A 27,455-nucleotide genomic window follows, 5' to 3' on the forward strand; every position below is an offset into this window, starting at 1 on the left:
CGCAGGTCGTGGAGAAGTGTTCGCGCGCGTTCAGGGGAGGATGCAGGAATTTGCTGAGGGGGGGGGGGGGGGTCAGGTGTTGGTCAGCGTACCATATGTTTAGGAACCCCTTCCCCCTCTCCTTCCTTTTACGCCCTAAATTTTACGCATGCAGAAATCAAGAGGGGGGGTCAGGACATCCGGACCCCCCCTCTTAATCCGCCCCTGCGCGCGTTGCATGCCGGTCGCGGACCAGCTGCTTCTATCCGCGAACATGGTGTCGGTTGTGATCGTCAACGTAGACGGGGTTAAAGTGAACTACGGCGTGGTGAAAGCTCATCGGTCCGCGTAAAAGCGCTATCCTTGACTGTGAATTTTCGTTGTGTGTCGCTATGATAACCCAGCACGTACTAGAAGGGAAGATCCACCTACTCAAGCGGCGATGTTGTGGCGGCACTCTCAAGACCGCAGAAACGCCCGTGTCGTCGTGTTTGTTTACTTCGACTATAGTGGTGCTTTCTAAGCATTTGTGTTTTCGAACATCGCCCGGATTTCTTATTTGGAGCATTTCATGCCTGTGCTCAAGTTGAAAGTATTACTGGCGCCTGGCAAAAGTCACTCATTTCTTTCAAAATGTGTGACACACTTGAGAGAGAAGTGTACTAGTCTGATGAAATAAAGACGACTTTCCTCAAACTAAGCTTTATTTTTCATCTAACATAAAATAAATTCTTTTACAAAGGTAAGTTGTCTGATGGCATGTATTTTGGCCTGAAAAATTGATGTTTTGGTTATAGCGCGGTACCGCTTATAGTGCGGATTTTCGGGACTCCCGTGACATACGTTATATGCGGTCTACACTGTAACTGAAATCGAGACAAAGAAGTGCGCTGTGTGGGTTCAGCGAACAGACATTGCCTTCTTTGCTTTAGCTCACTTCTCTTCAACTTTTTCTCGCGACAGATGTTTCACATACAGGGATCCCTCTAGACAGGAAGCCCATTGAGAGAAACCTAGGTAATCAATACTTTGACACAGCAGTCTTTTAGTTAAAGAGGAATTTTTGTAGTAATGTATGATTTAAACAAGAATGGGAATGTTGATGAACATGCAACAGTACTTAGTTTCATTTTAGAATGCGCCATATCTGCAGCGACGTGGGGACGGCAACACTCGACGTCGCGCGACCACAGTGACTGGAAGGCAGGAACCAAATAGTTTTCCCACGGCTGTTGCTTTCAGGAGAAAGTGCTTCAGCTCACAAAGTAACTGCTGCCGTGCAAAAACGTGGTTTCGTTTCACAGCATGACGGCATGGCTGGTACCTGGCACGCTAGCATCGGAGTGTCCGCACAGACCACTACCACCTGGAAAACAAAGCCTGCGCATGAAGTCTGGTTAGTAAATCCCTGACCCGCCCCAAGCGGCAAACAGCCTGAAGCTTGATGAGAGTATGGGCCGCGTCACAACTACGTCGCATTCATTGGCGTACACAACTGTGTGCGCAACTGCTGAGCGCGAGCTGATAGTGAGCTTCCAGTTAATGTGCAACGTGCATGCGAACACTCCCTTGGCTAGAAGCGCAAGCTAGCACGCGCTCCTGGCTTTGAGACGTGCATTTCTAGCGCGCTTGTTCCTTCTGCGGAAGAACGCTTCAAAGCAGCCACCTCCAGCTCTTGCGCTTGTGGCGTTGGCTGCGTTCTCTGCTTAAGAGTAAACGAGTATAAACAGCGCCCTCAAAATGGTGTCCACTGCCAGCGTCAAACGTCCAGCGAAGAGCTTTGCAGCCGTTCACACAGCAGTAAGGCATTTTCACTTGTGCATTTGACGCTCCAAGTGGACATCTAACTTCATTGTATGCTATAGCAACAGACACTCGGCATGAGCATCTGTTTCATTATCTGCTACACAAACCACTGAAGTGGGCGATGGAGCAGAATATGTCGCAGACGATATAGCAGACGATGGTGCTTATCCAGGCCGCCTAGGGGGCGCTGAGGGTATCTACTAGTGATGACGTTTAGAGGAGGAAACACGCAGGTCTTGTCTTCAAGGTGGTATTGCACAAACCCGTGTCTATCGTTGAAAATAAAAAAAAAATAAAAAAAAGACGCGAGATGAGATTTTTGAGATGACGAGAGCACGAAATGCGAGACGGCAGGAAAACCATGCAAGACCGGATGGACAATTGATGCAGGGTACTTTGTGTCAGGCGGCCGCTTGCGCCACATAATGCGTGCATTTTGCAGTACAGTATAGACCACTTGCAACGTAACCGCTTATAGTGCAGGACCGGGTATAACGCGGCTCTTTTAAACCACCGGTTCGCCTCCCATAGAATTCCATGTAATTACATACCGCTTAAAATGCAGGCGCGCGAAGGGAAATACCGGTTATAGTGCGGTTTCTGGAACAGCCTGCCGACCGCGCCGACCGACCAGCGGAGCGAGCACGCTTCCCTGTGCCACACTAGATAACGGCACTAGCCGCAAACGGCACTCGCGGGGCAAGGAGGTTGCTCGAAAAAGCGGGGAGAAGCGAAGAGAGAGGCTTCAGTTGCCATAGCGACGGGGGGGACGCACGCATGTGTCAGACCAATCGCAGGTCGAGAACTGGTCGCGCGTGTTGCATGCCCGGTCGCAGGCCGGCTTCTTCTATTCGCAAACATGGCGTCGGTTGTGATCGTCGACGTAGACAGCGTGGTGGAAGCTCATCGTTCCGCTTAAAAGCACTATCCTTGACTGTGAATTTCCGTTGTGTGTCGCTATGATAACCCAGCACATACTAGAAGGGAAGATCCACCTACTCGTGCGGCGATGTCGTGGTGGCACTCTGAAGACGGCAGAAACGCCTGTGTCATCGTGTTTGTTTACTTCGACTACAGTGGTGCTTTCTTAGCATTTGCGGTTTCGAACGTCGCCCGGATTTCTTATTTGGACCATTTCATGCCTGTGCTCAAGTTGAAGGTATTACTGGCGCGTACCGTATAAAGGGTGCGAATTTTCACGCGTTTTCATCGCCGCAGAAAAGTGATAAGGGCTAGCAATCCTGAACGCTCGCAACGTTCGTCCGCAACCCGCAACGCAGTTAAAAGGCTGCGCCAGGCAAAAGTCGCTCATTTCTTTCAAAATGTGTGACACACTTGAGAGAAAAGTGTACTAGTCTGGTAAAATAAAGACTTTCCTCAAACTAAGCTTTATTTTTCATCTAACATAAAATAAATTCTTTTACAAAGGTAAGTTGTCTCATGGCATGTATTTTGGCCTGAAAAATTGATGTTTTGGTTATAGCGCGGTACCGCTTATAGTGCGGATTTTCGCGACTCCCGCGACATACGTTATATGCGGCCTACACTGTACTCAGTTTTGTTTCCGTTTTGAAAGGCAGCCGAAATTGGATTTTGGCCTATATTTCGGCAAAATGTAGCAGGATGCAGCAGGGTTAGCCCCCTGGCACAGTTTGGTGCAATCGGCACAGAATCACATCACTGAAATATGCATTCCAGGTTGTTTTTTCTTAAAGTCGACGTGCTTTCTGCGTTTTGACGATCACAAAAATTGCATTGAAAGCATTTTATCACTTTTATTGATCAAGCTGTGCCATAAACGTGTCATTTATTCTCATATATTCCAACTTCACTGTTATCACTTCATGGGACAGAGTAAAAGAGGGCGGAGAAGCCCTGAGCTACTGACTCTCGAGTGGCCACTCACGTGCAGAAAAAGGAATCATGATTTTGAGCTGCCGACGTCTTTTCGTGATTGTCGATTCCTTTCCAATCGTGTTTGCATTAAATCTAAGCGTGCATAAATGTCACGTCAAGCACGCTCAACACGCCTCTCAATCACCACAAACAGCACGGCTTACATCAGGAAGGCTTGGGCACCGGATGCACAAAGTCTCTGTGGAAGATGTCGACGGTCGTCTCGTGGCACGTCCTGAGGTCGTGGTCAAAGAATCCGAGGCTGAACTTGTTGGGCGTCGGTCGGAAGTAGTCCAGGCCTCGGCCAATCTTGATGATCCAGCCGCTGTCCAACCTGAAAAGCCGCCGTTCAAAGAGAGAGGAACATTTTAAAGGGGTACCCCGGCGATTTTTGAGGAGTTACTTGAACTAACTATATTTTCTGAATCCCCAAACGTTTACTAAAAGGGAGAAGTGCACTGTCTCATCCTCCTCTTCCTTTCCCGTCCAAGGGTCGGTGGGATGACCGCTACACTGTCGATTAGACATGTTAAGCTGAAAAATGAACTCTGCAGTCGGTTGGTTTGACCAATTTAGTCACTGGTGCACCTTGGTGTGACGATTCAATATGTGCGGGCTTGAGCCTCCCTGTCGATACTCTAACAGGGCCCGAAACCAGTACTCCCAAAAAAGAGTTGCCATTCTAAGACGATAAAGGCGAGTGTCGTAAGATTGTTGCTCACCAATGCTCTGAACAGGTCTTGTGTTCATTTCATGGCTAACGCAGTCAGAGGGCAGTGGCAATGGTTGATTAATGTACGCTACGAGGGAGATTTCACCGGGAGGCAAGTGACCTTAATCAGCCGGGAAAAGGGAAAGGCAGAGGACAAATCGAGAAATAGGCTCGCAGTGATGCCTCATTTTCACACCGTGTCACACAATGTAAAAGCGTGTGCCAAAACAATTTGGCGTTAATGTGGCCTTCAGCTCGGACTTTAAGTTGGGCAACCTCACTGCGTTCCAAAGAGAGGAAAAAGGGTGCCAAAAGAGCCACAGGGAAAAACCTGTGCCTTGTGAAACTGGTGTCGTTTACGAGATACCAATGACTTGCGGTTTTAGGTACTACAGTCTAAGCTCGTTATAACAGACTTTGATTTTAACCAAGATTTCGGTCTGTTGTAAAAGGAGTATGTTGTATGCAGATATGAAGTTGAGTCAATGGGGCATAGAGGAAAACCAACCGCACTTCACAAATCGGTATGTTATATTCAAATGTCTGTTGTAACCAGGTCTGTTATAATGAGCTTAGACTGTATATAGGGCAGACCTCAAGATGCTTGAACGATCGACTAACTGAACACAAAAGAAACGTAAAGATAAAAGCGCCTAATTCCGAAATTGCAACGCATGTGCAGAAACCGCACAGCCGAGTGGCCCGGTACAACGGTAGTATGCAAAGAGGTCAATGACGTCAAAAGGGTTGTAAAAGAGACAGTAAAAGTTAGGTCGATCGGCAGTTGCATAAGCCAGGCATCTATGCTTCTTAGTGATAGTGCGAAAGCTTTTCTGCGAGTATGAAGTGATTAGGTCTTGTGTCTTTCCCGAGAGGTAGCCCCTTAGTCCTGATCTTGTTCTGTTTATATGCGTACGTAAAGGAAAAGGGGAAAAAAAGGAGGTTAACAGGTCGGTGGGTTCGAACTGCAGTCGGTTCGTGTGGTTTGTTTGTTTGTTTTTTGTAAACATAAGGGTGGTTGCGAGGTCAAGGCATGTTCCTGTCGGCCGATGTTTTGATGTGTGTACCTTTTTTTGGTTCAAAGTGATTTTTCTTTTGTGTGTGAAGACAAGCGAGGCTGTGAGGTCAAGGCGTGTCCCCTTGGTGCCATTGTTTAGAGTGTGTTCTTTCTGGTGACGATTTTGGGTTCAGGATGTATAAAAGGAGGGAGCACTGGATAAAGTGGTTAGCTGTGTTTGAGACGTCGTCTTGTTTCTTCCACCCAGTCTCAGGTGGTCTAAAAGAATGGTAAACCTACACCAGCTCGTCAGCGCTCTGTTTTTTCACCAAACTGCCGTCGGATGTAGTGCTGCGCAACAGATTCGTCTGCGGCCTAACCGGCGAGTTTGTTTGTTTGTTTATTTATTTTTGACACAATTGTCAGGGAGGTTGGGACAAAAGGCGAAAACGAATCACCTGACTAGCTCCCCAACCCCCGTTACAGCACTCAGCAGCAGGGCACAGGAAATGAATCAAAAACAGCATAAATCAAAAATAAAACAATATCTCAGAAGATAAAAATACAAAACAAAAAATGTACAATCTATTTTGATGTGAACTATACTAGGAATACACACTAGGCACATTGAAGTATACCGTAAGGTATTTTTTGAAAAGAAACATGGACGCTATGTCTGGGCTAACTCGAATACACAATAATTTCTGTTAAGAAGATTGGTTATCTGGTAGGATATTTTTTGTGTACCGTAATAAGTTCTTATTTTAGGTTTTGAAAACTGCTGGTGTCTCAAGTTGTAATTTGTTGGCTTGGATAAATATGTTTCGTAAAATATTGCGGGATTCGTGTTTATTTGAGTATGAACTGAAATTGCGACCTTTAGGCAAAAAAGATTGTCCAACGTTAATATTTCATGTTTAATAAAGCTAGGGGAAGTCGATTCAGTCCAAGGTAAATTATCAATTGACCTAACTGCGCGTTTTTGCAGTGTAAATAATTGCTTAATATTACTTGCTGTAGTCGTCCCCCAGACCAATAAACAGTAATGCAGCCTCGAGTGAATCAGAGATATACACAGTTGTTTTTTTAACCAGGCTGGAAGAAGGTATTTTAGCTTACAAATTAAACCAATTGATCCAGAAATATCCCTTCAGAGTTCGTTCACTTGACAAGTCCAGTATAGATTTTCGTGAAAACGAACACCAAGAAATTTAAAGGGGAGTTGCTGAGGCAATGCCTATTCGCAGAAAGGGACTCAACATTCCTAGCAGCTTTCGACGTCGCAGACACAGTAGAGAGAGCATCTAAGCGACAGAAAGAAATCGAGGGCAAGGTCGAAGCACGAGTCAATGAGACTGAAAAGAAAAGCGAGGAAACCTCGGCACACCAGGGACCACGCGGCCACTGGCGCAGGACACCATGATCCGCAAGACTGATGCTTCCAAAACACGGACCACAGGTACTGCAACAAGCGCAAGCATGTTGAAAAGGCTCGTGTTGCCAAGATAAAGCACCGAGCAACCAAACCGCACAAAGAAACTACCTAACCACATCATGGCAGCGACAGATGCAAGACTGGCAGTACACGACCCTGGATGCTCACTTTATGAGCTTAACAAGCTGAAGACAAACAGAGACATCCCCAAACCTCGTGCGACACTTCGAACTGAAGGCAAGAGGCTCCAGTTCGAAGCTGATTTAGGTGCCGCTTGTTCGCTGATCGGCGAGGAGACTTTTAGCAAAATGTGGCTTCGGAATCCCCCAAACCGTATGCACGATGACATTGAGCTACGCACTTGGAGTGGCAAAGGTTTAATTAAAACTCCTGGGATCTCTTCGAGCATACATCAGATTCAAGTCGAAAAACTATCAGTCAAGTGCAAAAGCACAGCACACCACCAGAGATGCGACTAGTTTTGCAACAACACGCCGCAGTCTTCCAGAACGACATTTCAGGTTACACTGGACCCACAGTTCAGTTGGAACTTCCCGTTCCTCTAGAAATGTTACCAGCAGTCACTCAAGAGCCCTCCCGACTAAAGACGCAAGGCATAACTGAGCCAGTGCAACACTCAAAATGGGCTACACCTCCAGTCCTCGTCCATAAAGAGTGTCGAAATCAGACCCTGTGGGGACTACAGGTGTAAAGACAACACTGCATCGAAAAACGCAGTACCTGCTACCAACTGCTGAGGTACTGGCAAACCTAAGAGCCATATTCTCGACGGTGGATCTGTGTCAAGCCTATCAACAGTTGAAGGTGTTAAGAGTATACAGCAGTGGTTCTGACCATTAACCCTGTCAAGGGCTTGTACAAAGTGAAATGCCTGCCTTTTGGAATAGGTATCAGCGGCACCAGCAATTTTGAAGCGTACAATGGAAATGACGCTGCCTAACATACAGGAAACAAGCATCTACAGGGTGTCACAAAAGAAAATTTACACGGTCTTTTTTACCGCAAAAATAAACTAGGCATCGTCGAACGCTCATTCTCCGCCCAAAAGTAGAGCTAGAGGTCACAACCAGATGCCAAAGTTTCAGGCTGATCCGACAACTTAATCAAAAGTTATAAGCGATTTTCTGAAAAGTTCAATGGGAAAATGGAGCCCATTTTCACCTGTTTTCGGTTTCTAGTGCCATAGAGCCCCATGTGTTTGAAAACTCCGTCGGCCGCCATTCTCCCATTGAAATTTTCAGAAAATCACTTATAACTTTTGATTAATTCATCGGATCGGGCTGAAACTTTGGCATCTGGTTGTGACCTCTAGCGCTACCTTTGGGCGGAGAATGAGCGTTCGGTGATGCCTAGTCTATTTTTGCGGTGGAAAAGACCGTGTAAATTTTCTTTTGTGACACCCTGTACTTGGATGATATGACAGAGCCAGTAGGAAAGATGGAGCTGCAAGCATTTCAGGAGCTGCTGACCTTCTACGACCGATTCCCTCAAGAATAGAGCAACATTTGCAGCTAACCTCTACGTGCTTCTTCAAAAAAATGTTCCTTGGGAATGGAAAAACAACAAGCACAGGGAAGCATTTCGTGAAATGAAGAGGCTGGTTAAGAAGCCCAGATTGTAGGCAGACTATGATGAAAACTAGAGTTCCTGTATATGCTACCTACGGTAGCAGAGTTGCGCATTCAGCCTCGACGCGTGGCCGTAGAGCCGGCTTTCCCGCACGAGATGGATGCTTTGCTCCTCACGTGACTAAATTTGGCGAATAGCGGCGCCGCGCGCGCCGCCGCGCATGGAAAACAGGAGAGGAGGAAAAGGAGGCGGAAAGCAGGGAAACATACGCCGGGGCAAGAGAAACGTCGGCGGAGCGACCGTAAAGGTGGCTTTCTTGCACGCCACCGGATGCTTTGCTCCTCACGTGATGGATCTCGGCGAATAGCGGCGTGGCGGCGCGGGGAAAACAAATGCGAAACTCTGGCTCCCGTAGGGAGCCTATACAGGAACTCTAATGAAAACAAGCCGTTGCTGCCCTCGTGCGACGGAATACCCTATACACCTTTCGAAAAAACACTCGACCCCAGGGGCAACAAACTGTTTTCGAGTCCAGTCACTGGGTTTGAGGCTAGACTTTCACCAGGGTCCCTGTTAAACCTCACTGAGTGGACTGTGATTTCGATATGCGCAGTTGCACACCATCTTGGCAGTTTAATTCTCTTTTTTCGGTGTATTTTCTGTTTCATGTGTATGTATTCTCCCGAGGACATAGAGAAAGCATTGGACCACATTTGAAAAAACAAAAAAGCAAAGCAAACACAAAAAGACTGTTAACTATACAGTTTAACTTTGATTTATCGAAACCCGATTTTATGAATTTCCCGATTTAACGAACTAGTTTGGATTCCCCGCGCAGCCTATGCGCGAGGTCTCCCTTCCTCGATTTTACGAAGTTTCCTATTTAACGAAATAATTAGCGGGCCCCGGTGTCTTTGTTAAATCGAGGTTCAACTGTATTTGTTGGGTACGTGCGCGACCGAACGAATGCGACTGGAGTGTTAGTTGTCGTTTCTTTTTTTACGACAAGTTTTGACGGCGATGCACGATTAGCCGCGTGTCAAACGACAAAGCGCTTAGCTGTCAAAAATAAGTTACAACAGAAGATAGCCAAAAGGCATGCATTTTTCACGCTCACAAATAGTGTGTTTACCGATGGACAGGATACGGACATACAATTTAGCAAATGTTAACATTCAAACAATATATTGTATGTACCACACAATGCAGCGTTATCTGAAAAGAATTTATTTGAGAAAGATCTCAAATAATACAATCACAGTCGACAACAGTCACATCTTGACGATCAGACGGAACCCAAGGTGACTTCAGTATGGGGCACGTTTTGGGGAGAGCTTAATTTTTTCACACCAGCACCACAGCAAAGGAACGGGCGCGACTGACTACAACCCAAACAACTATTTTTGGCTATGACTGAGAAGGACTCTACGCGGTTTATCACTGGGAGGGGAGAGAACAGTTGTCATTGTTCGAAAAATTGTGTCGAGGGCCGTTCAACGTCCCTGTCCTCCTTCTTTTCCGTGAATGTCGAGCAGAAACGCTTGAATGGCAGGTACTCACCAGCCCTATTTCTCAGAGTGGAAGATAACACAGAAAGGATATGCAGCATGCATCAGAAAAATTAAGTGGAAACTTTCAAGATGGGCCAGAAAACATTGAATACAAAACATAGGTACAGTCAAACCCATTTATAACGAACAGCAGGAAACGTTATGATCAGTTCGACATAGCAAGTAATTCGATATAGCAAAACCCATTTACAACGAACTTCCATGATACGTTCGTTGTAAGGAAAGAGCTTTCCTTTCTTTCTCATCCCTTCGCTTCCGCCTTGTAACACCCGCTAAAAAGTTACTCATTTTTTATTATTATTTTTTTTTTTTTTTCACTCTTGCATGCGTGCAGTTTTTTTTTTTTTTTCTTTTTTTAGCTTATCTCTTTTTCTGAATTGCTTCTCTTCGTGAGCAACGGTTTTGGGATAATTTTTTTTTCTTTGCATGCGTGCAGAGTGAATTTTTTAGCTTTCTCCCCTTCTGGATCGCTTCTCTTCGCTCAACTTTGTTCGCAACTTGAGCTATTAAACATTTCTTCCTTCCCTACTGTTTTTTTTTTTTGGGGGGGGGGGGGGGGGAAGGGACAGGCTAGGAGATGATGGTTTGCGCGTTTTTGGAAGTCATTTCGGGTGAAAAGGTTTGATATAGCCAATATGCTGTTCGCTATAAAAAGTAAATTATACATTCATTTTGATATAAAGATTCTGTGAGTTCGATATCGAGAATAATTCGCTGTTTGTGGGTTCATTCTAAGCGGGTTTCCACAGTCCAAGATAGTGGCAGGAAATTTCTAGCTGATATGGGACGCGAGAGTCGCACCAGCCGCATCAGCATCAGCAACATGGCGGTGGCCTAACACAGCATTTTTTGAAAAGGTGTATAGTGTGGGGGCAATTCTGTCCCAAGAAGATGACATAAAACGTGAAGCCCCAGCCCCGTTTGTGTCAAGAACTTTGGGAGCTGCCGAAAGATAGTAGCTAGACAAGGAAGGGTGAGCCATCGTGTACGCAGTCCGTCACTTCACGAATACATTGCTGGGCGCCACATCGCGATTTACGCCGACAGGTGTTATCGCCATGCATGACAAGATGGTACATAAAGTATAGTGCAAACGATTACACCCTGGTGTACAAGCCAGGTTCGCGCCACCAGGATGCAAATGGGCTCAGCAGGTCGCCATTGTCATCGACTATTGACGAATTTTGCATCCCTGGAGACGTTTTGATGGTGTCATGTTCTCCCATTACTCGTCTGTCAACAGAGCACAATGCAAAACTGGCAAGGCAAAACATGCTCTCGACCCATGCATACAATCAAGAAGGAAGTCTGGAAAAGTTAAAGGGCGAAGACTATCGTCCATACAAGAGTATAGCAAATAAACTCTCAACGATCAACCACTGTCCGACTCGTGATACCAGGACTATAGCACTTAACGCATGCGGAGCTCAAGTATTGGCGTTATTAGACGCTGACCACAGAGGCATGGTGAATATGAAAAGCACTGTTCGAGGCTATGTTTGGTGGCCCAATTAAGACAAAGACATAAAGCGAAAGGCAAGGTTGTGCGTTCCTTCTCAGGAGCACCAGCAATCTCCACCACAAGTGCCTTCTTCCGATTGGCACTAGGCATCGCAGCCATAGGAAACGATCCATGCTGATTTTGCCGGTGTACTGGAAGGCAAAGTGTTCCTAATTGTCGTCGACGCTAACAGCAGGTAGCTTCGAGGTACGCCAAATGCAGAACGTCCAATCACATTCCGTCATCAAAGAGTTTCGGAACTCATTCGCGACATTCATATTGCCCGAAAAGGTGGTCACAGATAATGGTACGTCGTTCGCATTGCAAGAAACGGAAGAGTTCTTCTTCGAGAACAACGGAATCAAAACACATCACCAGTGCACCATACAACCCGGCAACAAACGGGCAGAACGAAAGGACGGTACAAAAGAAGCCGAAATAGCACTGGCCAAAGACAAAACAGTTAGCCTGGCATCAGGGATCTCCCCATAGTGGGCGGCAGTGGCTTTGCCGCCCAATACTCCGACTGACTGCCCACCGCTCGATTATGCGATAGGATGACGGTGCAATTTCGCCTGCGCACATAGCTGCAGACAGTCATACTCAGCAGGCCTGCACACTGGCACGTTATTGCGTGTTATCGCATCACCGACTGCCGCCCCTCTTTCAAACAAGGAGAGCGGAGCCGCAGAGTGCCGTCGGCAGTGAGGGAGGGTGACGAGGGGTCGGGGTGCTTAATTGAGGAGAAACACAAAAGAAACAGATGCGACGACCGCGCTCTGCGCAGCAGTTCTCTCAGCAGGCGGTGAGTGGCAGAGAGCAGAAAGCCGAGATGACTTTTCTTTGACTGCTCAATGCTTGCTCATGCCATGGCTTGCTTTATCTTCGCCCCTTCGCCTCTTCGCTCACTCCCACTTTTCCTTCCCCACTTTTTTCTTTTTTTTTTTCGTAAGGCAATTTTTTTTTTTTTTTCTTTATCACTGCGGTGTGGCGCCACTTACAGGGCCACAAAGTTAGAGAGCCTACGCAAGGTGCTTTCCATCGACAAGCCAGATCGTGCCGCAAAAACTGCCCCCCCCCCCCTCCCCTTTTCCGCTGCTCGCATGATATACGATTCCTGGGGAGAACCCCATCTGCCATGTAGGCTCGCTAAGTTTATGTTTAAGCAACACATGACTGCAGGTGTGAAGACAGGACAGACGCTAAGTATGACAATGTTTGGTCGACAGTTAACAGCAAACACTTGCCTGGGTTGCCCACACATTGATCAAGGAAGGAGAATAGAAGAAGCAGAGTCTTGGACTCCCAGGAAATTTTCCCTCGGCCAAGACGTCTTTGTGAGAAACTTGACAAGAACAGTACGGTGGACGCCAGGAACTCTCACAAAGAGCGTTGGCTCTTGCTCGTGGCTGGTTGCAACTGAGTAAGGTGCAGTTTGATGGCATGAGGACCCCATCGGCAACCAAACTCCAAAGCTTCCAGGTCATCCAATCAAATCGCTGAGACGTGTTTGGATGACAGCAGCGTGAAGCCGGCTCGAGGTCTTTTACCGCAGTGGACAATCCCCATTAGTGCTGAGCCATCCAACAGTGGACAATGCGCAAAATCCGTCGAACCCAGTGACCACTACACGTCCCGAGGCACACAGTGTTCCAACATTATCCAGAGCTCAATGCACGAGACAGCGTACTCAATGATATGGTGACTGTCTCTAAAGGGGAGAGATGTGTTATGTCTGGTTTTGTTTTGAATAGTGCTGTGCACAAAGACGACGATCAGGGCCCACGGGCCGCGGGACCCGACAGCGCACACACTCTCGGGAATCACGAGAGCAAGCCAGTCGCTGATGGCCAGACCAGAATAAGTATTTGGCAGTAACTTCCCTGTGTGCTCAAATACAACAGTAATGTCAAGAATGGCGGCTCGTGTCTCATACCCACAAACAAACGGCTGACCGGAGGAAGAGTTTCAGGAAAAGAGATTACCGTATTTCTCGGTCATGCAGAGTTCCCGAAAGATTGACGGTCAGTTCAATCTTGTGGTCAGCGAGGCTGGACTTCACCTGGTTCAATCGGTCGAACTGGGCCTGTTGGTCGTGCTGTTTTGTTACAGGGAAGAGCAACGGTATGCCAGATGTCATGAAAAAGTTCACATTCGTCAATTTTGGGACCTATCTACCATAAAATTCCTAGGTTCAATGTAGGATTCTCTACATTCAAGGAATCCTAGGGGCTTTATCCCTAGGTACAAGGTATCCTAGGGATGAAGTCAGTGTGCACAAAATGTTTCCGCGGCATTCTTTGGTACTTGTGGCAGACTCAGCCGTCATTTTGGTTCATTCATTTTTGGGTTATATGAACAAAAACTGAGGTAGAGGAGGAGATGAAAGTGCATGGGGACGGTGGAAAAGCGAGCAGCTCTGATTAGAATGATTAATGTGTGTGCGCATTAATCATTAATCCCTACTCACTGCTGGAACATGTATGAACACTGAATTCCGCATTCGGCGTTTGCTTGCACCACCACTCCCTCTGGCACCGACACACTGCCATGCACCTTTAGCGCAGTGGTAGAGTGTTCGGCTCATAATCACAAGGTTGTGGGTTCGATTCAAGTCGGGGCGCGTTTAAAATTTTGTTTTCTTTTCAGTTGTGCACTGTTTTGTACAGATTGTCCACTGAAGTATGTGTTACAGATTTCATAATGCTTTCCGTGGCATCCCGTCACACTTTCCTCGGAAATCCTAACCCTTGAACATGTTTTGAGTCAATGGCCAGCAAACACCCACCCAAAAGTTTGACACGCCATTAAAACAAGTGGGGGCGTGAGCTTGTTAGGTTTGAGAACAAAACTGCAAAAAGGGCACAAGGTAGGGCAGGCTCCACTGCTTAACACTGGTGTGTGCACGTCAAGCTTGATTGCATTGCCCTGGTGTGCTCGAAGAAGCGGCTGACACAGAGAAGCATCTTGGTTAGCCAGGTTTCTCCAGACGTCCGCAGAGGGCACTTGATATGTAGGGTCCTTCGTTTTCTGGTTTTATTTTTATTTTCATGTCCATGACATCATTTCCGGAACGGGGGAATTTTTATTTTTTATTTTGACGTCACTCTACAAAAATTAATTAATTTCTCTTCAAATTGTTTCAGACTACGACCCTAAATGGAAAAGCACACAAAATAAAATCAAGGCTAAGCCGGATGGCCCCAACAGCAAAATGGGCAAAATCCCATTGAATACTTTGGGAGCTTTGAGTTTCTATACCAGGGGCACAAAAAAAGGAAGGGCAATCCTGAACAAGGGCACACGGAGGCCCATGGGGAGACAGCCATCGGAACAGGATACAACATAGGCTAAGTTTTATCTTGTTCCGATGGTCGTCTCCCTCCTGTGTCCTTGTTTAGGATTGCCCTCCCTCTATTGACTGAGTTCATCATGCTGACTCGGCACTTTCCAAAACTATGCCAATAAGTTTTTGGACGGACGTTAAAATAGTCGTTGAAAAAAAATAAAACCCAGAAACGAAGGACCCTGTTGATGTGTCCTTTACTTATTCAAACCTTTAGAAGTAGTGGAGTAGTGGGTGGGCATTTATTGTGATGTGGGCACAGCTTGATATTTTGGTAGTTTATATCGGTTAGTCCATTTGCATTCCACAATGCCGTGGAAGAAAATGTGGCACGTCAGGCACTACACATTTTACTATGGTCGTTGACAGTTTAAACATGCAGTAGAGGCTAAGCATCCAGCACAAGCCTTGTGCATTCGAGAACACTTTGTCGCATACATAGCAAAAGCATGAGAGCATGCTCGAAGCAGAGCTTCTACTGCATTCTTACATAGCCTACAGCTGACTCCTAGGCACCATCAAAGGGCAACTCCATCTCAATTTCTATATTGAGTAAGTAATTCCCTTCTCTTTAGCATCACCTAGAAAGACCAGACACAAGGTATCTTGAAATAATTCGGCCTAAGCGTTTATTCACTAATCAACAAAGTTTGAGATCCGGCAAGTCAGCATAATCCTCTAATCCTAGTGGACAAGGTACGGCGCCGCCATATAGCTCCATGCTGGCACAGTCAACACTGTGCTAACTATGTCATGTGCATTGCAACTGTTTGCTTGTTTTCTGCTGCTACAAGCAAGACTAGCAGGCAGCACTAGCAGTGCACTCATTGCAGCCTACATGATTCGTGGAAGGTGCATGAGTCTGTGTGCACTGCACGCACTGTTGCTTCACACCAAATGATAGATACAGGTCCCATCGCCCAGATATAGCGTATTATGCTGCATCTGCATAGGCCCTATCTACAATGCCCAGTGGCAATGGCTGGCAAAGGATACAGAGGCTCTCAATGTTGCGTCCGTAACTGCACCAACTCCAGATTGATGACGCAATCTTACGACGAAAAAGGTGAGTATGACGAAACCTAACGACAAGTTCGTGTTCACGAAGCAAAATTATCAAAAGCTTTACGTAGGTTACGATGGAATCTCACGACGGCCTCACAGTTGTCTTACACACTTTTCAGGATTAATTGAACGACAATGTTGCTTAGCTACTTTGTTGTGATGACCAAAGGGTGTCTTTCTATGTGCTTCTCACATGCGTCTTAATTGCGAGGAGCAAAAGAAAAGAACTGCAGAATGGCCGCCAGACAGTTTATGGGCTCCCAGAAACAGCTACGACAATGATCCCACGGACAGAGTGGTTTTGCCCATCCAGAAGTAAGACCTACCAAGGCACTAGGGCACTCCCTGCCGATGACCGACTGCTCACTGCCGGCGGCCTTGCTGAGTTAAAGATGTCCACACGAAACTCTTTCTTTTTTTAGTGAACCCTTTAAATACAAATATCTCGAGCCCTGATCTTGATTCTAGGGTTAGGAGGCCATTCTTGCCTCCTTGTCGTCCCATTGTCATTGCCAGAGTGGCGACAGGTGGTGGCGGATGCTCCCGTCGCTAGGTGTCACACCCACTTACTCGCTCTGCTCTTTTGTTTAACATACAGCTCGAATATACACTGTTTGGATCACTTTCACATCATGTGGCAAGCACAACTTATTTTAAATGTGACAGCATTTCTTTTGGCAGCCTTCCCGAAAGAATTAGGATCTGTAGAACGAAACGAATGTACATGTGCTGAAGAGTGGTAAGCGGATAAACTGAGATCAAGAACGAAATTCTGAAAGTCCTTCAAGGATAATCGAACCCTGCACCCCAAGATTCTAAGCCCGACGTTCAACCACCGCGCCAAGAAGACTTTTGAAGCCATGGCTGCTGAAGGGACACTGACAGGGTATTCACGCTCACCGAGGTTTTTATTTGAACACGACCTATATGGAGTATTCACTGGCGGCCATACCTGTGTGCGAGAATTCTGAGCGCGTGCTGACGACGAGCTTCCACAGTTCTTTTGCAACGTGCATTCCGCACCATCAAGAGTGCCGGTCTTTGCAGCTTATTGATGTGAGCTCGTTCTGAGCATGCGCTTTAAACAGCACCCACAAATATGGCGTCCAGTGAATACTTCCTATAAGAGTCCAACTACCCAGAACATAATTTGCAGCTCGAAATTCGTTTTCTTTCGGCCCGAAAACAACTGGCCGAGTACTGGCCAGTTTCAGGCGCGCTCACTCTCTTTTTTATGGTCACGTGGCGTTCAAACTATGTGTACTAAATATATTCAAAGTCGTGGGTAATCTAAGGCACACATTCCATATTCAAAATAGAAAATAATACAAACACTATCTCTGTGGCCTCCAAAAAAAAAAAGAAATGTTGCACAGGTCATGGAAGTACATGTTCAGATCATTCCCAATATGGCGACATACCGCAGGCTGGACGACGCGATGGCGGCACACGACGAACCAACGTTGCGATGGATGTGGGGCTGCTACTTCGGAACTGTCGTTCGTGGGATACGAGCGTGGAACAATAGCACGAAAAACGGTGCACGCAACTTCATCGTCTGCTTCACTCGCCAAACAAGCATAGGAAAAAAAAAAACTTGGTCAGATGTGGTTACGCGATTTCCGGCTAAAAGTTCCGTGCTCAAATTTCGGTTTCGAGCTGTCGAGATTTTCGGATTTATTGAAAATATACGTGATTCTGCAGCAAAATTTTAATCGGATATTCCCATGACACCATATTAAATCGCCTGGCAAAAAAGAAAACAAAATATTGGGGGGTGGGTGTCACTGACCCTTTAGATGTGGTAAAAGATTTTTCACTTATTGACAGCGCGGGAAGCCCAAGTAGCTCGAGCGGGTAGCTTCGACATTTGTCCCCACTGAGCGAGGTCGACTTTGACCGCCCGCCCCAACCAACGGCGACGCTGGCTGCATGCAGTGTTCTGTCGTGACTGAACCGAACATTGAAAAGTCGACAATCGCGGGAGGAGCGTGGGATATGCTGCAGACAGAACCCAAGCACAACGTCCGCGTTCCCCCGAGGGACATTACTGCGCACGTGACTCCAAAGACGGTGATAGGGTTCAGTACCACAAACCGCAAGCTGCTCAATTTGATTTCTTACTGCTAATTGTTAAAGTTGACGCACAAGCAAAGATGGTTTTTTGTTCTTGATTTTAGAAGTGACAGACTAACCCCCCAATCATTCGACCGAAGCCCATAAATTGTTGCCCGCCTCTTTTTAATGAAGATTGGACTAAAAATACTAGAGTTCCCGGGGAAAAAAGTTACACAGAACCATTTATTATTAGTATTTCATCATGTACAATCAAAGACTACGCCAATCTTTATGGAACAGAATGGAGCCGCCCTTTAAAAGAAGTAAAATGCCGACGCTGCACGTACCTGATCGGATCCGGTTGTCAGGACGACCCGTCTCAGGCACGGACACCTCTTCTTGAGAAGTTCGCAAAGGCGCACAAAGTTCTGAACCTATGTCACCGGAAAACAAATCAGCAACACCGTTTTCGATAGCCGAGTGTCTCTGGCTGTTGTCACAGACGGAACGAGATTGACAGAAAGTCATCCTCAGGTGCCCAGCTTTTATCGCGCACTCATCGCCTTTTGCTGTGCTTGTTACGCGAGCACACCCAGGGTTCGCGAGCACACCCGGGGTTCACGAGACACCCGAGTGTTATCAGAGGTCAGAAGCTCCCGCTGGAGGCGGGATAATTCATGCTCCTCAGTGATGTTCTCATCCTGTCTGTGACAACAGAAGAGCCGTTAAAGCGGTACACCCCATGGGCAACACAAACTTGCCTGGTGAATGGAACGTACGTATGGGTCGTCCACCTCAACGGCGGTCACCGTGTCGTCGAGCAGGTGGCCGAAGACTTGCTGGTAGCTGTGGCCCGTGGAGCCACTCTCGATGTGGATCTGCTCGTGGTAAGTTCCCGCTGCCAAGTGAACGTCGACGGACGTCTCGCATGAGGCATCGTTTCATCTATACGTGCCTTGCACCTATGTCACATGATGACGTCAAACACTGGTAATAACCCTGCTGGTGGTTAATTCGGCGGCAGCTCGCAGTGAGAGCCACGGTAAACTGCGCCACGCTCGGCAGTAGCAATTGCTACGCATTATCGTTTCGTCGACATGCCCAGCGACAGAGTAGCCGTCAAGTAAGAGAAAGCACGAGTGGCAGGGAAGGGATGCGGCCGCGCGTTACTGAGTTTGCGGGACGCATTTCATGGCAGCGAGTGACAGCACTTTTCTACAGTTGTTTATGTTCGTGCATGCTCTTGCATCTGCTTTGTCCATTTGTGACGTAGATGCCCATTGCCTTTTGTTTCATCACGCCGTTTCCACGTTTCGAGCGAATTATCGGGGCTCCCTGCCGACTACGGGCAAGAGTGTCATGCCGCAAGTCCGGCCAGACGGCGATCGGTTGGCGGCGGCCCCCGTGTGCATGCTTGCCGAAACACCACTGCCGTGGCATCGGCTTGTGTTGTCCGCGACACGGCAACCTTTGCAGTAAGCGAAAGCATTCAGGTGAGCTGGTTAGAAAACATCATAATCTAAACCCCAGGACAATGAGAGTCGTCTTGTCCGTTATTTTATTTCTCCTTGTCTCTGGATTTAGAGTGTGACGGTCACATTGCATTGTTTACTAATACTTCGCAAAATCGTAGCAATTTTACTACAAGCGTCCTAGAGTCGCTTGTCAAATTTTTTGGCAAGCAATGAAGCTTTTTTTGCCAAAACGAGGGCACTCAGTGTCAAAATTTCGTCGCCGCGGCATACCGAAACTTTCTGCCTGTAGTACCGAAAAATGTTGCACGTACTGGCTGTACGCCATCATCGTAATGATTGGCAAGTTTTTCAAAGTTAACATCTAGGTAGGTACATTAGGTACTATCACAATCAATACAAGTGCGAACACCACACCGCGAGGCCCGCGGTGCTAGCAGTGCCCCCTGTCAATTGCTCTTTGAAGTATAAATGCACCTTGTGGTCCAGACATATCATCTCTAGCGATCGCCGCACCACTCTGAACTTCCGAGCCGTCTGCTAGCGAAAACGGCCGGCGAAACCGCAAAACTGTTCACCAATGACAAAGAGCATTTTTCACTAGCAATGTGCGCCAGCAAAAATAACTTGTATAAATATGTTTAGGGTCGTCCGTTTGATTAGGAAGTTTTAGTAGATTATTCCCATTACTCCGATAACAATACCCAATACTTCGTTGATGCCTTTAATTAAGCATGCATCATAATGTTACCGAAAGTATCAAAATAACCAACTAAGACTGCCTATTATTTCCTCCGCGTGAGGTTTGCAAGAGCAAAGGACCACAAATGCGCACAGGGAAGAAGTTAGTGCGGTGCGAGCATGGGCGATACCTTTTCCACCTTGGCGCTGTAAAAAGAGCAAGCGACAGGGGGCACTGATAGTACCACGGGCCACGTGGAGCAGTGTTCGCGCTCATATTGATCGTGATAGTACCTTTGTTGAAATGTGGTGCATGCCAGTGCTTGTCCGGGCAGTTACCGGCATCCTGCACCTTGGTAAGCACATCCGCATGGTGTGAAGTCAACCATTAGCATGGCGCAGGGCCCCGTCTTTCCCTACCGTGACGTCACGTGCAAGGCATGTGTAGTGGCACTTTAATAAGCATACTACAGTCTCCTCCCTGATAACTTAAGAACCCATCCGTAACGTTAGTTGTGTTAACTGACGATTCCCCCCCTTTTTTTTTATTAGCTTCCGAACGTTGGCTTTTATTCCCACAAACTTGCCCATACATGCATTGGCGAGTGACGGGGCGTGTCGGAACAACCGGTTTGGTTGCCATGAACCTTTCGATCTAAAGATGCTCCAGCAGAGTCATATTTTACAAAGAACATATTTACTGCATCGATACTGTGCCCCACGAACTTCATCAGTTCAGCTTCTTCAATCCTTCGACGACGGGAGAGCAGCAAATAAAAAAGGCATCGCCGCTCTGAACGAGCCAGCAGAAAAGTGGCCCCATACGCACAATCAAGGCTGGTCCATGTGCTCGCAACTGCCTAGGGCCTAGAATTCCTGTATATTGCCGCGAGCGCACCTGACCAAGCAGGCAGCGCGCTCATGGCCCTACGGTTATCGCACTTGCCTTCCACACTAAAAGCCCGAGTTTGATGCCTGGCCGCGGGAACAGATTTTTGTTGACTCTGTAATGTGATATTCTGGTAAATTCGATAACCGTGATGCTAGTTCTAGGTCAGAATGTTCTACGCGCTGAATTGTCTAGGCCGATTGTTCCAGAAGCCCCCGCGTGTACAAAAGGGGCTCCGCATGGCGTGCCGGAGTCAGTCTAGCCCCAGCGCTCGATCTTGCTGTTCCGCCGATATTGACGCCTGCAACGCTATTCTTTCTTTATTTTGTTTTGGGCACAAGTTCGCCCCATTAAACGTTTAGCGTCTGCAGTTATTCGAAGTCTCATCAGTTGTCATTCGTGACAATATAGCTACCTAAGGTAGCAGAATTGCGCATTCAGCCACGGCGGGTGGAAGTAGCGCCGGCTTTCCCGCACGGCCCTGGAGGCTTTGCTCGTTACGTGACTGAATTCGGCGAATAGCGGCGCCGCGCATGAAAAACAGAAAAGGAGGGGAAGGAGGTGAAAGCAGGGGAACATACGCCGTGGCGCGTGTAACATCGGCGGAGCGACCGTAGCTATGGCTGTTTTACACGGCGCTGGATGCTTTGCTACTCACGTGATCGATCTCGGCGAATAGCAGCGTGGCGGCGCGGGGGAAACAAATGCGCAACTCTGCACCCCCCTCCGGCGGAGCATATACAGGAACTCTACAAGGGCCGAATCCATTACGATCTCTAGCAATGTCTGTGGAATTTCATATGCCACCAGTGAGATCACTGACCTGCTTTCTCTTTCCGAACTTGCTCCTTGATGCGTTCAGCTCTGTCCATGTAAGTTTTGGCCCGATTTCGCAGGTGATCTCGTTTGATGACATCTGTCGTTTCTGCAAAAAATGGGTTCATGAACTCGTGCCATTGGTTTACAGTCTGGCTGCGTGAAGGGGCACAGCAATACCTTTGATGGCGTCCATAAGAAGTTGGATTCCTTCTTGGTAGCAAACGAGCGCTGATGTGTACCGCGACGCTTGATCATGTTCAACGGCACTCGTCAAAACCGCAACTGCTGCTCTTTCGTATCCGCTGGGCGCCGCCATGTTTATCTTTCGTGAATAAATGAATGAATAGATAGATGCTAACGGCTGTACCCTTTATAACGGGCGGTAGCTCGCGCCACCTAGTCTATAAAACAAAAGTATGGCTACCCGCAATGAGGTAGGGCTTCCCGTCATAATCTTTGCCTAAACGTGCTTACAGTACAAGCAGACAACAATATCACCTGCATAATTTACGTAATAAATAAGACCAAACTATGAAAAGAAGGATGACACGAGGACTGCACTTTTGTAGTATCAAACCTTGTGCTTAGGCTGGAAAGGCTACGTCAAACAACGTACGGAGATGAAAAAAAAAGGTACAGCATGGTTGTTTCCACTTAGTGGAGAAATAGTACAACCAGCCTCTGCTGCGTTGCGTTAAAATAGTGCAACCAACCTCTGCTGCGCTGTACTGACGCAACGCGGCAGAGGCTGGTTGCACTATTCATATTCATATTTAAGCGTCTACCCTTTTTGCGGTTTACACGTCTCTTGGGGTTCGGGCAAGCCAGCGGGCACGGAGAGAGTCACTAAATACCAGTGAGTCATATTTTAACCGGATGACGCGGAAACCTCCTCCACCTACGAGGGCGACCCGCATTGCCGAAAGCGCGCAATATGTGACGTCTTTGGTCCTGGGCTTACCACTGGTCAGAGCCGCTAAAAGTTTTTTTTTAGTCGAAATACCAAATGTAAGTGTCGCGAACCGTTTCAATTATGTATGAATGTAGTTTTTGTTCGGTATTTTAGATCAAAAAAGAAACAAATGCAGTTTATAAAGTACGGAAAGAAGAAAAGACCCATCGACAAACCCGCCACCAAGCGGCGGAAAAAAAAAAAAAAACGGCGCATACTAGAAAAGGCTAGTGGGATGAGGCTTCGACGAACAGCGAGCGTAGAAAGGTCCCGGATGTACGTGGCGGCGCTGCGGTCGTATCATAGAGATCATACATACTAACTCTAGAGGAAAAGGTCCGCCATTTTCCCATACATTCTGGCTGCCGCAAGCGGCGGATCATGCAGGCAGACCCTCGGGGTCCCAAACACGGTTACATCATCAGAGCAGTTTCGTGAACTTCAACAATCCATGAACTTACCGGTGGAAAGGTATTCGCGTTCCTTTCGAAGCTTTTTTTTTTTTTTTGCATAGATGATAGCGCGCAGATGTACGGCCTCGCGTTAACGCTAAACTAAACCATATACCCGGCTTCGCCGGTGGGGCGCGGCTGGGCGCGGTTGAGGAATACGAAACTGCGCAACCACCAGATTTTCGAGATTTCGACAGAAGGGAAGTTAATGCAGCGTAATGACTTTATTGCTTTTTATAAGCGTTAGAATAGCTCAGAATTTAGTTTACAACGTTAAATTATCACTGTTTATATTGCTGAGAGTTTTCACTCTTCGCGTTTCCCATGGCAACGTTGCTTTCTTTCTCTCGTGTTCTGTCGCTCTCTTTTGCGATCGTTCACTCGGGACCCCGGGTGTCTGCGCACGGGATTTGCCACTCCTCCTCACCCACCTTTACCCCCCTGGGTCGTATAGACCTTTGTCCGGAACAACGAGGTAGAGGGGCTTAGAGCGATAAACCGGGGTTCCGGTCTGCACTCGAAAGTGACCCCCATAAGGAGGCTGCCATTGTACGCAAATTTGACCACACGTCACATGACCAAACCAAATACGTGACGTCACAGGAAAGATGGCAGCGCCCATGCAGCGGCTGGCCCCAGCTGGGCCGGAGCTTGTCGGATGCTTTGTTGGTTGTCGTTCGCCTCGGCGAGTTGATTTCAGACGCGGAAGCCGTCATATGAGGCCGGTCGAAAGCGAGTTCAGAGTTCAGCGTGGTGTTTGACCTAGGTATAACGTGAAAATACGGAGAAACGGTGTGCATTTCGCTGGTGACCGACCGGGATATTGCCAAGGAAGAGACAATCTGACCTACGTTGCTCGGACCTCGGATTGATTCGGATACCGCTAGGATAAAATTTAAGGCGACGTTTCTGTGCTCTCGTTGACCATCGGAATCTTCGAGGTTTGCAGTGAAGCGTGTGCAATATATTTGGATACACAGTTTAGCGACGGAAATTGCCTGAGTCGTGCTTGGCGGTGTGCAATCGCGGTGCAGCTTCGATCAAATGACCGAGGGCTCACTTCGGTTGTGCGGCGCACCGGAACACTGCCTTGAAGCTGGTAGTTTTCGTGCCGTGCTGAATGATGCTGTGCTGTTTACAAATTGTTCCGGCGTAGAAGTGCACTTTCACGGAGCACAGGTGTGCGGCGCACCGAAGAGCTGCCTTCAAGCTGGTAGTTCCTGTGCCATGCTTTAGGTGATGCTGTGCTGCTTCCGAAATTGTTCCGGCGTAGACGTGCACTTTCACGGAGCACAGGTGTTGCAGTTGGTATTGATCCCGCTGGTCTGTCGCACGTTTCGTCAACACAAACGTTTCATCCACACTCGTTACGCGAATTGCAAGCTGTCCGGACATTTCACCTAGCGTGTTACGTACCCAGCTCACGCCGCTTTGTGGCAACAGTCTGCAGTGGCTCATTACCAGAAAAGTGGTCCCACATCCATTTCAGTTCAGTTCGTCCACGGCAGTCGCCAAACCCCGAAGGAGAGGATTTATTCGGACAGAATGCCACCAAAGCAATGCAGCTTCTTCAGTGGTCAGGATAGATTCTCTTCTGCTAGTTTTGTTATACTGTCACGGATCCTTGTTCCAGTCCTATCGTCTATCAATATTCACTATTCTGGGACACTGCAGGTCATGCTCAGCTGTAATCGTATGTTCAGGTGGAGGTACTGGGCACTTTACCCGTAGCCCTTCACTCTGTGTGAACCCGGCGGCTCTTCAGCCGAGTTACCCGATAATGGGACACGGCTGGCGGACTATTCTGCGTCTTATACCCCTGTCGAGCCGTAGGCAAAGTCCTGACCCGAGCCTGACAGAACAACCGCAAGACGACCGAGTACCACAAGGAGTAAGCTCGGAAATACACCACGAAGCACCTGAAATCCGAGCCAGTTGCTGCTACCAGGAAAAACCACCGGAATTCGGTCTCCTGTCAGAAAATCCGAAGCTGACTAAGCCAACAATGACAAACCTGTAGCAGCAAACCGTGTCCCCTCCCACCATTCTTTGCATGCCCGTCGCAAATCACACTCCGACGCTTTATTCATGCAAGCTGTATGAAGACGTCAAGGACTGGATTGAACAATATGACAGTGTCGCCCGCCACATTGGGTGGACAGACAACCAGCTCCTGCAGAACCTATACTTCTCGTGGAAGCAAATGCCGGCGCCGGTCTGAGAACCATGGATCCTCCTTAACGTCATGGGAAGTTGGCAAGATCAAGCTGAAGCGCGCATCCGTCAGCCAACATCAACGAAAGAGAGCCGCATTCTTGATTCTGTCCAGGACACTGCCCCAATGAGAGCGCCACCGCACTCGTGGAGGATGTTTTGCGCTTGATCGAGCGCCCACGCCCACGCCGACCTTGATGCTACAGAAGACAAGAACCTAAGAATCCCATGCGCCTCACGTGAGGGACAACACCTTCGGCAGCCTTGTCCGCAACCCCCCAACAACAGTCGAAGTGTTCATATCACTGCTTCCAACATGGAATGTGCACAGCATGCCCGAGCCTGCCACTATGAACAACTTCCCGGCGTCTCGACACTCGAGTTGTCCAGCTACTACTTCGACGCCAGCCTCCCAGGCATCCACGACATCACCCACGACGTTGTCTGGGAGGAGATCAGGAAGCTACTTCCTGCCATCAGTTGCCCGGCTTTTATTTTGATTGCCGAGATTGTTTCGGAACAAGTTTGACAGGTATTTCAACCGAGACGTCTGCGAGCGAAGCGGCATCTGACAAACCAAGGGCAACTTACGCCACAATGGCACGACGACCGCACCGGCTGCCCCTTAGTATTCAATGCCAATTCAATGAGACACTCTAACGCCGAAGCATTCCCGACATCGTGTGTAGGTCTGTGCTCAACAATGTACACCGAGGAAAACTTAGGTGATGCGAATGTGCGACCGAAAACCACTTTGCTACCAATGCATGAAGCCTACCATGTCTACCAAAGCAGCCCGTACCAATGAATTGGTCGGCGAGGGTTCGTGCCAAACGACCCTTGATTACGTCTCGAGGAGCGACCACGGGAGATTAAGGATTACCTTCGGCGACCTTTGTCCCTGATGCCGAAGGTGCTGAATCGAAGATTCTGAATCCCTGATTACCCCCAAAGCTCCTCATGTCCATTACCTCAACAAGAGGTAAGCACGACAAAGCAGGTGAGCGGCGATGCAGTGACAGTGGATTTGGTGTTGGTTGTCGTCCAAGGACAATACCTAAAAATTTGCTGACAGCAATTTTCTGTGTCCACTCCACGAAGCACACAATTTCCAACTTTGAGGGAGAATGCCCCTGAGTGACTTGAAGGAATAGAATGGTTGGTTGCTCTCAAAAATGAACTGCAAGCATCACCAGACTTGGATAGCAAACAATAATTGTTGCCAGTTTTCAAGTCAACGGTACAGCAAAAGGCACAGCCACGTAAGCAATACATGCCCGAACTTGCTACATTGATGCCGAAAACTACCAGGAAAATTTTCGGATTAGAAGCCAGCCCTGCAGCTTCAGTGCGCATGACGTATGATTACAAGACAGCATCAGTCGGTCAAAGTTGCCACTCGACCAAACTGAACACCGACGTGCCAGGAGCGTCATCCGACAACAAGGTCCACAGGTACTACGACTGAACGCCTGACACGAGACTGTCGCAGAAAGAACTTGTTATGGAACCATTTACTAAGAATCAATAATTTTGTAATCAAGTGGAAATAAACATGTTTGATACACTAACCAGATAAACATATTTCCGCTTGCCTTCGTGCCTTGAGAGTCTACACACCGAGAATTGTGTCCATTGCACGCTCTGGACCTTACGAGGACACTCGCTTCTCTGACGCTTCAATATTAATTAAGGGGTCATGCCAGACTGGCAGACTTCTTGCAAGGGGCTGCACTCAATCAACCTTTCCTGAACATGTGGTGCATCTGAAAACCAACTCCAGTGATGTGAAAATGTTATTCATTAATTTATTCCTTTCAGGGGCCTTCGTAGGCATTGCAGAGAGGATACTTAAAACTACACACATGATAATAGCATTAAAGCACACTGCTGTAACTTGTTAATTGGAAAAACAAACACACCTCTGAGCATATAGTTTAATAGTATGTGTTGATGCATTGTTGTATTGCATGACACTTCCTATATGTATGACACAACAGACCCTTTGCAGAACCTTATC

The 27,455-nt window shown here is 47.6% G+C and overlaps 1 protein-coding gene across 1 annotated transcript; it reads right to left on the bottom strand.

The window, feature by feature from the left end:
* Positions 1 to 3,540: 3,540 nt before the first annotated feature.
* On the bottom strand, positions 3,541 to 22,147 carry LOC8042881 (MIT domain-containing protein 1). Its single transcript, XM_029977259.3, has 6 exons — positions 21,995 to 22,147; positions 21,822 to 21,923; positions 18,718 to 18,854; positions 18,304 to 18,390; positions 13,473 to 13,585; positions 3,541 to 4,015 (listed from the first exon to the last, which is right to left on the bottom strand). Exons 1-6 carry the CDS (start codon positions 22,131 to 22,133, stop codon positions 3,847 to 3,849), a joined length of 747 nt encoding a protein of 248 aa, XP_029833119.2. The 5' UTR covers positions 22,134 to 22,147; the 3' UTR covers positions 3,541 to 3,846.
* Between the last annotated feature and the right edge of the window lie 5,308 nt (positions 22,148 to 27,455).

The sequence above is a fragment of the Ixodes scapularis genome, unplaced genomic scaffold (genome assembly GCF_016920785.2).
Source record: "Ixodes scapularis isolate PalLabHiFi unplaced genomic scaffold, ASM1692078v2 PGA_scaffold13__105_contigs__length_92229423, whole genome shotgun sequence".
NCBI classification, from domain to species: Eukaryota; Metazoa; Arthropoda; class Arachnida; order Ixodida; family Ixodidae; genus Ixodes; species Ixodes scapularis.

Excerpts from the sequence above, each read along its gene's own strand:
- LOC8042881 (XM_029977259.3), bottom strand. The coding sequence starts at position 22,133 with ATGGCGGCGCCCAGCGGATACGAAAGAGCAGCAGTTGCGGTTTTGACG. Across the intron at positions 21,924-21,994 it reads TCTTATGGACGCCATCAAAG|AAACGACAGATGTCATCAAA; the intron begins GTATTGCTGTGC and ends CATTTTTTGCAG. Across the intron at positions 13,586-18,303 it reads TGACAACCGGATCCGATCAG|CACGACCAACAGGCCCAGTT; the intron begins GTACGTGCAGCG and ends GTAACAAAACAG.